The sequence below is a fragment of the Sarcophilus harrisii genome, chromosome 4, assembly GCF_902635505.1.
Source record: "Sarcophilus harrisii chromosome 4, mSarHar1.11, whole genome shotgun sequence".
NCBI lineage: Eukaryota > Metazoa > Chordata > Mammalia > Dasyuromorphia > Dasyuridae > Sarcophilus > Sarcophilus harrisii.
In genome coordinates, this window is record NC_045429.1 from 220,261,865 (window position 1) to 220,275,216 (window position 13,352).

Below are 13,352 nucleotides of genomic sequence, written 5' to 3' on the forward strand. Positions count from 1 at the left end.
TAATTTACAGTTGCTATTTGTGTGATCTTGGGTGAATCATTTAAATCTCTGTGGGGTTCATTTTCTTCATCTATAAAATAGGATTTAAACTCTAAGAGTTCATCCAGCTTTAGATTGTGATCATATGATTTATACAGGGGTATCTACTTTCTCCAGGAGCACAGAATCAGGATAAGCATCCATGTTGTTGTCCCTACTCCTGGTTCCTTCCTGTCATTCTACTGGAAGTTGGCAAGTGTGAGGCCGTTTGTAGACACACTGAAGCAGTGACTCCAGGGCTTCCATAGTCCTGCTTAAAACAGAATAGGATTTTTGTGGTTACTTTTTATTTCTAGGTTCTGGGCTACATTATAGTGATAATGATTTACATGGATAATAGGATAGTTCCCAAACTTCATTAAGACTTTTAGGACACTGTACAGAGCTGTGACTTTTTTCAGTCTCCTGGCTCACCAAAACTATGTGAGTTAGGTAGCAAAATCATCATCATTCCCATTTTACAGATGAGGAAACTGAGGCTCTAAAAAGATAAATGTTTCATTCACATCTGGGATGGGATAGAAACTGGTCTTTGGTAGCTAACTTTACTGTGCCACTCACTTAACTGTGTAATGATCTCTCTACTGATGCAAAAACAATTCCAGGAAAGAACTTTTTCCATGTTTAATTTCCTTAAAATTGCAGGATTCTAGTATAAAGGATTCTAGAGGCCATCTTGTTCAAATCTCTTCTTGATCCACCATCCTAAGTGGGAACCCCAATTTTCCTGTTTTTGAAATTTCTCTCTGTTAAAATGATTGAACCACTAGTAAATTCTCCAGGTAACATTTCATAACAGATGATAATTGTCCTTTAAATGAAGGTGTAATATTGTGTTTCTGTATGTTTGTGTGGGTGCATGTGTATATATATATATATATATATATATATAATATACATATATATATGTATATTATATATATACACTTGTGTGTATTTTTAGGATTTTCTCTATGCAGAACTATAACGCTCAACTTTCAATATGATTAGAAATTTTAGTGTTCCTAGGATATGATCTAGTTATGGGAATATTAGATACTCTCTCAGACTATTCAGAAAAAGTTTCTAGGGCCTTTGCAGTGTCTGGCTTCTGCCACCTTCAAATATTCTCCTCCTGTCTATATCATAATGCTCTGACTTTTTCTGAAATCCCATTTTCATATCTTAAACTGCCTGGCCTACACACTTCCCAGTTAGAAACTTGCAGCTAATTGTGGCTACCATGCCGATCATATCAAAGGTAGAAAACCAACCAGACATCCATAAACAGAACCTTTACAACACCTGGCCTTAATCATCTTCCTAGAGCTACCCAGGAGTTCCATCCACCAAACAGGTGAAATTAAAAGTAACAATATACCAAGCCATGGATGGAAATTTTCACAAAGCCTTAGAAACTCCCTTATTTTGCTTTAGCCTGGTGTCTTCTCTGGTTATTTACCTATCCTGTTCTTCCCTACCACTTTACAGGTTTTAAATACTGCCCTAGTTTAAGGCTGGTTCACTTTTAGCTTTGGAGTTACTGGCTGTTTCCCAATTTGGGGTTTAAATAATGACAGTATCCCTGTCCATGTTATTCTTTCCTTCCCTTCCATGCTCCTTTGGGTATCTCTAGTTAAATTGTTTCTTTTTCTTTTTAATTTTTTTTTGCTATTTTTTAAATGTGCCAGATTAAAGAGCCTATTGCATTCAATATTGATTAGCTTCTCTATTTCTTCCGGGAAGTCTCCTAATTACACCAATAGGCCTCTGACATACATTAGCTCTGTGACCTTTAGTAAATCACTTAAATTTTCTGAACCCCTCTTTCCTCATTCACAAATTGGGGGAGTCAGTCTAGATCTCTGAGATCTGTCCTTTCCAGCTAGAAAATCCTGAAACCTTACCTCTCACCTTTAAGGCCCAACAACAGAAACATCTCCAGAAGCAAATGTACCAAATGGAAGACATTTTTTTTTTTGTTTCTCATTTGTTTATATATTATACTCACAATAAACAACTTACACAAGATCCCCAGATCATTCTGGGTTCTTTTTGAAACTTGAGCTGGTTTATTTTTTAATGGACTGTGGGAAATAAGGGTTCTTGATTCTTCAGTAGATGTGCTATTTAGTCGTGCCATGATGAATGCTTTCAGCACAGGGATGCAAGCAGGGGGTTAACAGGACAGTGATTGCTCTCTATTCTTTATATACAATCATACAGTCTCTGCATGGATCTGTATGCACACAAATATACAAGGTCAAGTTTTATGCCACTTAAGGGCAAATAGTGAGACATTAATTTATCCATAAACAGACAAAAGAATCCACCAAAAAAAAATTCCTATGAACAAAAGGAATTTTCTCATTTACTGATTACAGGAGTAATTGGAACTGCTAAAATAAATAATGCATTATTTTTCTTTTTGTTACTTCTGTTAATGTTTATATTTTTGTGTCATAAATCTGACTTGAATTACACATCTTACATAACACTGGAGGTAGAAAACATCTTACTGAATGTCAGGACCACTAAAAGGGAGAGCAAAGGACCACACACAACACCATGTTGCATACCTTTCCCCATTCCCACAATCTATAAACTATCTTTAAGAGTTCACCAGTTTAATATCTGTTGTGCATTTTACAGGACTGTCTAAAGACCCTTTATTTTCTACCTTTCTAGGAATGTTCCCGGCACCGGACAAGCCGTTTAAAGGCCAGTTTAAAATCCTCATTAAAACTCGTGTAAAGTAAAGGGTTGATGAGGGAGTTCACATAACCAAGCCACGTCAAAAAGTCGGCCACTTCAGATGACACAGTATAAATACTCAAGCCTACAATGAGCTCCTTGATGAAAAATGGCAGCCAGGACAAAATGAATGCCCCCAGTATCAGTCCCAGAATGCGAGCAGCCTTCCGTTCCCTGGTGCTGGAGATCTGTTGGCGGTCTCCGGTTTGATCCAGGTCATTGTCGATGGGAGGTATTCTGACTGAGATGTTGATTTTGTCAAATTCTGTCGTTGGATCAGAAGTGGAGAAGTCAGATACGCAGAAGGTCTGGGTCAGCTTGCAGCTTGCAAAAGAGTTCTGACTATCGGTGCTCCTGTTGCTCAGATGGCGGCTGGAGCCGCGCTTCTGGTAAAGACTTTTGGCCGCATGGTAGATCCGGTAATAGAGAATTAGGATCAAAGTCAAGGGGATGTAAAAAGCCCCCAGGGTGGAGTAAATGGTGTAGATCACGTGGTCGTGCTGGATGGTGCACTGGCTGGGTGGAGGGCTGAGAAGTCGATGGCTTCTCCAGAACAACGGGGGCATGGAAATGAAAACGGAGATGGTCCACACGGTGAGTATCATCATCCCAGCCCTCTTTGCTGTTCTTTTCCTGGCATATTCGATAGCATTGGTGATCGCCCAGTACCGATCCAAGGCAATCACACACAGGTGGAGGATTGAACAGGTGCAGCAAGTCATGTCTACACTCAGCCAAACCTCACAGATAAAGTAACCCAAGGTCCAGGTGTCCATGACAATGTAGGTGATGCTCAAGGGCATGACGAGAATGGCAACCAGGAGGTCTGTCACAGCCAGAGAACAGATTAGGTAGTTTGCGGGCTGATGGAGCTTCTTAGTGGTGCAGATTGCAATAATTACAGCTGAGTTCAGGAGTGTAGTCATGGCAGTGATTATCACCAGAGTCATAGAAATAAGCATCTTCTCTGTTATTGATTTAGATTTAATAGCCACACTGGCTTCTGTTGTACAGTTTGTGAAATTCATTTTTTAAATCTTTCTTCTCCCAGGAGCTACTACAGGAAATTTGGAAGTTCTCTTTTCTAGTTGATCGTTCAGACCTCAACACATCTGAGCCATAAAGAGGGTTTAAGTATTCCTCACATGTTTTCCTTTAAATGCCATTTTCACTGGTTATGAGAAAGGAACCCAAAGCTTTTCCGGAATGCAAGTTTCCTGGGGGGAAAACAAAATAGAAATTTTTTGGCTCAATTAATGATATCATTTGTGAATAAAAATAATTGCTTTATATTTTCTGAGTAGCTCTTTTAAAGTAACATTCCCTTTTTCCTTTCTATGGAGAGAATTTTTTTTTTCTGAGACAATTGGGGTTAAGTGACTTGCCCAGGGTCACACAGCTAGGGCTACATTTGAATTCAGGTCCTCCTGACTTAAGGATTGGTGCTCTATCCACTGTGCCACCTAGCTGCCCAGAGAATTCATCTTTATTTTTTACATTTTTAGTCTTAGTGGAATGAAGAACAGATAGTTTCTCTTTTTCTTTTTGTAAAGTATGCGCAGTATAATTAGCACAAAGGCTATTTACAAACTGAAACCACTGGTTTGGGAAATCACAATTTCTGAGACATTATCATGCAGAGTGACTTTTTTTTTTTTCACACCACATGCCTAAAGACAGAATGGGCTACAAAATAACAGGAACTGACACTGAGGTTTCCACTATAAAGGCTTGGAAAGTACAAAGTAGTTCCTAGGGATTACTCAAGGAAGCCAATCAGTTGTTTCCGTGCTAGGCAATGACTGAACTTGTTCTGCAAGAAACAGAAAAAGAAAAAGAGAGAAAACTTTTCTAACTCTTATGGCTCAGGCAGAAAAGCAGGCTCTTCCTCATCTCAAGGGTGAGAACATTTCTCCTGTGACCTACCTAAAGAATTTATAGCACCAAGAATCAGGTGAACAAGAGATTATAAGATTATTGTACTAAAGTCTGACGTTGCAATGTGTAGGTTTTTTTTTATTTTTTATTGAAGTTTTTTTTTTATTTTCAAATCATATGCAAGGATGATTTTTCAACACTGACCCTTGAAAAATCTTGTGTTCCAATTTCTCCCCTTTCCCCCACCCTCTCCCCTGGGTTTTTGTTTTAAAGGGAAGGTATGCACATATGCACATGAAAAATAAGAAAAAACTCACATAAAAAGGCTAGCCACTAACAAAAATACAAGCCCAGGATAAGCTTTGTGGGTTTGGGCGACTGGATAAAGAGGAAGGACGATCTGCATGTTATTTACAGGATTTTTTTGGGAGTGGGAAGCAGTGAATTAGAGTACAGGAAAGAAAGTATCAGTGCAAAATAATTTAGACCTGTTCCACAATACTGGCCCACATGAAATAATTATTGATTTATAAAGTAAAAAAAAATAGTCTCCCTAACTTCTCATAAAAGCATATACAAAAAGTTCAGAGACAAACTGATCCTGTCCCAACTCAGCTGCCATTTGCTTACTCAGGGCTGGTCCCCTTTTGTTAAGGAGGTATGTCTCCTTGACTTCTAGAGGCACTTTATCTGTCATGTTTTCATGTTTCCTTGGTCTCTCTTCTACACTCCCCAGGCAAGTGAAAAATTGGCTGAACTCAGTGTAAGTTAGCCACACAACTAAGTCCACACTTGGCACCCTCATCCTAACAGTCTGCAGAGCTCCTTGCAAACCAAAAACTTACATAGCTCCGTCCTTCCCTTTGTATCTAGGACATCTAAACTGATTCTTTTTAAACTTTTGGCATAGGAAAAAACATGATGATTACAGAATAAAGCAACAATAATACAGGGAAAATTCAATCATGATATATGCAAAGAGAAAAGGGGAAACTTCACTAGTACCCCCAAACCAGGAGTAGATTTCCCTACATTTTAGGGGACAGACTACAGGAAAGAAGATATTATAGAGTAAAGATTTATTAGACTCCCTAAACATTCAGAAGAGGAGGTTAAGAATTCGTACTGATGTCCGTGAGCCTGACACAGCTCACCCTTCAGGAGGCCACAGCTAGAAAATATGGATTAAGCTTCAGGTCTGGTGTACCAAGAACCTTTTGAAGGAAGGCAGCAAAGGAATTTAAGAGTGTATAGTGATGTCTTTGAAAAACACTGGGTAGAAGACAGCTTCAAGTCAGGAAAACAATATAATTCCAATACTCAGTCCCTTTCCTTCTCTTATTGGCTGCTGTTCAATGTGTAGATGCTGCTGACAAATGATCAGTCATCTGTGGTAGGCAACAGGAATGCCCTATTAAAACATGTATTGGCAAAGGTCATGAATTTGGGAATGACTTGTACACATGTTATGGGACCAGTATGTTTTCCATGCAACACAGTCAATTTTATGTCACTTTCTCTATTCCAGATTATCAGAACCAATCTTAATAAATTGGGAATCTGGAATGAAGGAGGCTTCCAATGTGATGGTTTTGCCATTGTTATAACCCCAAATATAAGTTCCCATATTTGTTCCTCCTTCATAAGCCTACTTTTTTGCTTGTTTGTTTTACTTTGGCTCTCTTTTTGGTTTAGTTTTTCTTTTTCTCTCACTGTCCTGAAAATGCCAGGCTTTCCTAGTTTCTAAGATTAAGGTTGCCCAGTAATAGACCTAAACCATTGAAAAGGCAGAAGATTTAGATCTTTCTTTGCCACAAATGGGTTTAATATAATATGAGAAATATCTGTCTCAGTTATTTGGGTTAATTTCTATCTTTAAAAATATTGAAACTGTTCTTAAGACTAGAATAGTAAGGTTTAGACCTTGACATAACTTATTTGTCATGTAACAACAACAACCACAAAAGATCTATCTATGTGGAGTAAGGCCCTTCACACATGGTAGATATACTATTGTTTCACATATCAGTGCATCTTGCTAAGTATATATATTTCTGTGTGGAGATAAGGTGGGGAGACAAGCTCTGAATGAACTGAATCAGGCTTGGCCCAAAACATCTGGGTTTAAGTCCTAATTTTTAGAATAGCTTTTTATTTTTTAAAATACATGCAAAGATAGTTTTCAACATTCACCTTTGCAAAACTTTGTGTTCTATATTATTCTCCCTCCCTCCTTCCCTCTTCTCTTTCCTAGACAGCAAGTAATTTAATATAGGTTAAACATGTGCAATTCTTTTAAACATATTTCCACATTTATCATAGTACACAAGGAAAAATCAGATCAAAAATAAAAAAAAGAGAGGAAAAAAAAGCAAGCAAACAATAACTAAAAATGAAAATACTATATTGTGATTCACATTCAGTCCCCATAGTCCTCTCTCTGCATTAAGCCCTATTTCTGACTCTCTCTCTCTCTCTCTCTCTCTCTCTCTCTCTCTCTCTCTCTCTCTCTCTCTCTCTTTCTCTCTCCTCCCTCTTTCCCTCCTTCCTCCCTCCTCCCTCCTTCCCTCCTCTCTCTCTGTCTCTTTCTCTCTCCTCCTTCCTCTCTCTCTCTCTCTCTCTCTCTCTCTCTCTCTCTATATATATATATATATATATATATATATAATTTTTTTTTTTTTGCTGAGGCAATTGGGGTTAAGTGACTTGTCCAGGGTCCCATACTTAGGAATTGTTCAATGTCTGAGGCCAAATTTGAACTCAGATCCTACCTGATTTCAGGGCTGGTGCTCTATTCACTGCATCATCTAGTTGCCCCATGATTCATATTTCTTATGCTATACTGCAAAACTCAGTAATCTAGATTCTAGACAACTCTCAAAGATTAGAAGTTACAAAGAAAGTACCTATCTGCATTGGTAAAGGAAAGTTTCCTCCTAAATGAATATTGATTCTTTAAAGTAAAATTCTTAAATCATTACCAAATAAGATATTAAGGATTTAGAGTTTATATTTTTACTTGAATTAACATTTTAGCACATTAAATTTGAATAATTTAATTCCATTAGCATTTGCCAAGCACCTATTATGTTCTAGGAACTGATGATGAGATCCCCTGCCCTCAAGCAGGTTATGTTCTAATACAGGGAATAAGATAGATACCTACAATATTTATCCAAATTGCACAAGAAATGTGAAAAGGAATAGATCATTTCCAGGTATAGAGATATGGAGGCCTTTATGGAAAAGGTAACACTAGATTATAACTTTAAGGAAGAATGGGATTTCTTTATTTTCATTCAATTTTTTAAAATACTAGTGAAAATTTGCTTTTTCTTCCTAATATTTTCCATTAACCACTGAAAAAGAAAAGAAAACAAACTCCTTTTTAACAAATGCTCAAACAAATCAAATTCTTACATTGGCTATGTTAAAAAAATTCATCTCAATATATGTTCTTTGAATACATCATCTCTCTATCAGGGAAGTGAGTAGAATCTTTCATTATGAGTCCTTTGGAGTCATGATTGCCAAGATTAGAAAGGAAGTAGAAAACTGGAGAAAAAAAAATTTTTTTATGGCCAGTGTTTCTGATAAAGGTTTCATTTCAAAAATATATAGAGAATTGCCTCAAATTTATTCCCCAATTGAAAAATGGTTAAAGATATGGATAGACAATTTTCAGATGAAGAAATTAAAGCCATTTCTAGTCATATGAAAAATGTTCTAAATCACTATTGATTAGAGAAATGAAAATTGATACACTCTGAAGTACTACTTTATGCCTCTCAAATTGGCTAAGATGACAGGAAAAGATAATAATATATGTTGGAGGGGGTGTGGGAACTGGACAATGTATTATTCATTGTTAGTAGAATTGTGAAATAATCTAACCGCTCTGGAGATCAATTTGGAACTATGCCAAAAGGGTATAACTGTGTATACCCTTTGGTCCAGCAGTGTCACTATTGGGTCTGTATCCCAAAGAGTTCATAAGAAAGAAAAGGACCACTATGTGCAAAAATAACTATAGCAGCCCTTTATGTAGTAGCAAGGAACTGGAAAGTAATTGAGTGGATGCCCATCAGTTGGGGATATAATGTAATTTTAATGTTCTGTTAGAAACAATGAGAGGCTGATTTCAAAAAGTCTGGAAAGACCTAGATGAATTGATGGTGAATAAAGTGAGCAGAACTAAGAGAACAGTGTACACAGAAACCATAAGATTACGTGATAATCGACTCTGATGGACTTGGCTTTTTTTAACAATGAGATAAGGCAATTTGTGATGGAAAGTATCATCCACATTCAAAGCGACTAAATGTGAATTAAAGCATAGTTTTTCACTTTCTTTGTTGTTGTTTATTTGCTAGTTTTTTTCCCTTTGTTGAATTTTTTTCACTTTTGATCTGATTTTTCTTGCACAGCATGACAAATATGGAAATATTTAGAAAATTTGCACATATTTAACTTGTATTGGATTGCTTGCTGTCTTAAGAAGGTTGAAGTGGGGAAAGAGGGAGAAAAATTTGGAACACAAAGTTTTGCAGAGGTGAATGTTGAAAACTATCTTTGTATGTATTTAGAAAATATTATAAAAAGATTAATCCAATTTGGTACCAATAAATCCATTCAATATAGCTATTATATCATAAAAATATATTTTAATCTCAGTATAGCTGTAATTGGGTATGTTTATCCAGTATTTTTAACTTTTAAAATAGTCATCCTCAACTAATGCACTCTTGGAAATCATGGCAACTTGGGAATCTTATCATTCTACAAGATCACATCACTTGTACAACCTCCTTTCTCTGAAGTTCCTCTTTCCTTCTTATTGGATTGAGTAGACAGTGGACAATGGAGAACTCTTTCTATCTTTTATTTAAGGAGGGCACCCATAGCTACATTCCTCTGAACTTCATCATTATGTTCTCATACCAAGTAACCTCATCTCATCCATTCCAGCTTCATTTTATGTGCTGTCTTTCCCCACAATTGTGAATTCCTTGAAGGCACATACTGACTTTTACTTTTCTTTGTACCTCCTGCATTTAGCACAGTTCCTGGCACATAAGTATTTACTGACTGGAATAATATATAAAAACACAAATAATACTTTGTATTGGACAGTATCACTTTGTCCTTTAATTGTAAGTTCTTCGAGAACAAAAGCTACAGGATGAAATCTCTGTGATCAGAGGAGCCCAGAGGAACTTAATGTAAGTTTCTGCAAAAATACTCAATAATTATTGTTGATTTGCTGATCAATGCAGCCATGGGTTTCAGCCTTGTCTCATGAAAATGCTGGTAATATAAATATCCATTTCTCAGTGAACTTTTTTTTTGAAAGGGTAGATGTTTTTAGATTTAGTGGTCCTTTTGCTTTTTTCACATTTAATGAATTGCCTGACAACAATTTACCATAAACCTCAAAATAAAGAATGTGCTTTTCTTTTTTTTCCTTTCTCCCCAAAGAAAGGGACAATAGGCTATGTAAAATATCAAGAATAATTAGATTCATTGTATAATTTTCCCATTATACTAATATACCTTTGGAACTAAATGTTTGCTATAAAGGTTTAAATGTGGTTTGAAGACTTCATATTAAAAATAATATGTATTTTACCCAAAAGGGTAGTCCCTAGGTATTTTTTTTATATCATGGAATGTTTTAAATGTGTAGCTAGAAGGTACCTTAGAAATTATTTGGTCTCTTTTCTTCATTTTCTAAAACTGTTAACCAAGGCTACAGAACTGAAATGACTTTGTACACGGTCACATAGAAAAAAAGCAGAGTTGTTGTATAATAAAAATATTAAAATATGCTTTCAAGTGTAAAGGATGCCCAGCTGAAGTGATCTTACTTTTAGTACCTTTTGAATGTACTTTTGTTGGTACAAACCTTTTTTAATTTAATGTTATCAAAATTATCCATTTTGCTTTTCATGATGTTCTCTAGTTCTTCTTTAGCCATAAATTCCTCTTTTCTCCATGGATCTAAGAAGTAGACTATCCTTTGTTCTAAATTGTTTATAGTGTCACATTTCAGTCTAAATCATGGACCCATTTCAACTTTATCTTGGTATAGGGTTGAGATATTGGCAAATGGGATTAATCTTAAGGGATTTCATAGCAGATTTAGCTCTTGGGCTGACATACTTAAGAGTTGGTGGAAATTAAATAATAAATATATTAACTATACTAAGCAATTACTGTGTATACACCAATATGGTAGGCACTGGAGGAAGTAGAATATTTCATTATGAGTCCTTCGCAGTCATGATTGTCATTACCTTGATCAGAATTCTTATATTTTTCAAAGTTGGTTGCCTTTATAATACTTTTGTAATTGTTTAAATTGTTCTGGTTTGCTCACTTTACTCTGCATCACTTGATACAAATCTTCCCAGGTTTCTCTAAAATTGTCCCTTTTATCGTTTTTTTATAACACAATAGTATTCCATCACGTGCATATACCATAATTTGTTCAGACTTCCCCAAAGAATAAGCATTCCGTTGGTTTCCATTTCTTTGTCACCACAAAAAGAGCTGCTATAAATATTTGTGTTCCTATGAGTCCTTTTCTTTTTTCTTTGATTTTCTTGTAGGATAGATCTAGTAGTGCTGAGGGTCAAAAAGTAGTTATGGGATAGTAATTTTTGGGCATAGTTCCAAATTTCTTCTCAAATTGGCTAGATAAGTTCACAGTTCCACAATAGTGCATTAATGTACTCATTTCCCCACACTTCTCTCCAGTATTTATCATTTTCATTTTGGGGGGTTAATTTTGCCAATATAACAGGTATGGATAGAATCTCAGAATTTACACACTTTTCATTTCTCCAATTATTAGTGGTTTGAAGCATTTTTTTCATACGTCCGAACCTAGCTTAAATTTCTTCCTTTGAAACTGCTTGTTCATACTTTCTGACCATTGGGAATAGTCAAAGAGTACATTGGGGTAACAACTCTTTTTTCTTTTAAATTTAAATCAATTACACACACACACATCTTAGAAGTGAAATCTTTATCAGAGAAACTTGCTGAGGGAAAGATTTCAATAGGCAGAACATGGAGGACACTCTCTTCCAAACATATGTAAATGTATGATGATAAATAGGACAGTTTTAGGCTAGTAACCTAATTTGTCTTTAGTTTAGCATACTTAAATGAAATTAGCTTGAAATAAGAATGGAAAGATAAAATGGGACTAGATTTTTACGTTTTATTCAACTTAATTTATTTTATTTTTTTATGGAATTAGATTTTTGAGGATCTCAAATCTCAAATTAAGAAATATATATTTTATTCAATTGATAATGATAAGAAATGGAAGGTTTTTGAGTTTGGGAGTAATTGTGATTAGCTCTAGATCACTGGAAAAATTGTTTTGCTAGCTATATGAAATTTGAATTGGGGAATGGGAAGATAACTTATGAGTCTAAATAGAGGAGTAATGAGGTCTTTTGAACTAAGATGATGACAGTGGAATTAGAAAGGAAGAAGAGATGTATTGCAAATGGAAAATTAAGAGGATTGGTAACTATAAATATAGATGTATATAAGAGAGGAAAGAGTGAAAAAAATAATTCTAAGATTTTATGGTTCAGAAAGTGATGTTGTTGAACATTCTGAGTTTGGTATGTTGATGGTTTCTCAGCATGGACATATTCTATGGACATTTAAATTTGTAGGACTTGAAATCCAAGTAAGATCAACAGGGAATTGAAATATAGAATTGGGAACCATACACATAGATAGATAATATCTTTGTTGGGAGTAGATAAAATTGCCGAACTCTGTGGAAATAGTGGGAAGAGGATGGAGAATAAAGTCTTTAGATCAAAATTACAAATGTGGCAGTAGGAGATAATGGACCAAGGAGGACCAAGAGAGAGAAAGCTATATTATAGAAACAAAGATAGGAGAGAATCTCAAAAGTGTCCATTAAGTGTCCAAAAAAGTGTCCAAAAAGTGTCTTTCTCGTCTCTTACTCTCTCTCTCTCGTTTTTTTTTTAACTCCTTACTATTTGGCTTGCAATGTTATCATTGATTTTCAGTGCTGCCCAAGCTATTTCATTTTAACTTATCACCTCCACTTTGTGCCATTCCCTACTGTCACTTATTTTCAGTGTCTTCCTGCTCATTCCCAGCTACTTACAAACATGGCTATGGTCCCATCTTGAATAAAACCTCTTACTTGATCCTTCTATTCTTCTAAATTATTCTCCCATACCTATTCCACCTTTTCTAGTCTACCTTCCTTCCTGCCACATCTTTCTTCCTCCTTCTAGAGACGAGGGGTTCGGAGAAAATCATCTGTGTTAAAGGGACACTGGCTGAATTATTTGGGAGGAACAACCCCTTTCCTGACCCAACTGCACTAGGATTATCTGTCTTCTACATCATTCCCTCCAGTACTAAATATGCCCCATTCACAAGGACTCCTATTTATAATTCTAATGATTCAGATAACATTATAAATATGGATGATACCTAAAATATTTATTGATTTAATTTTCATAATTCCAATTTTTGTTTCAAACAATGGAACCAGATTTTCAATTATCTACTAGATCAGATTTGTCCTCTTCCTTGTTTCTCCCTCTGTCACCCTTTCTAAAACCTCATATCCACAATATCATTCATATCTTCCTATTGATTCTACCTCTGAAATAAATCCTGGATCTTTCACTTTC

At 35.7% G+C, this 13,352-nt stretch overlaps 1 protein-coding gene across 2 annotated transcripts in view; it reads right to left on the bottom strand.

The window, feature by feature from the left end:
- Positions 1-938: 938 nt before the first annotated feature.
- Positions 939-13,352, bottom strand: part of HTR1E (5-hydroxytryptamine receptor 1E) — an 85,148-nt gene continuing 72,734 nt past the window's right edge. For both annotated transcript variants that reach the window (XM_031964552.1, XM_031964553.1), the window contains one exon: positions 939-3,989. In XM_031964552.1, coding sequence (XP_031820412.1) covers positions 2,703-3,800 — 1,098 coding nt within the window. In that variant the 5' untranslated portion in view covers positions 3,801-3,989 and the 3' untranslated portion in view covers positions 939-2,702. The remainder of the gene's footprint in view (positions 3,990-13,352) is intronic.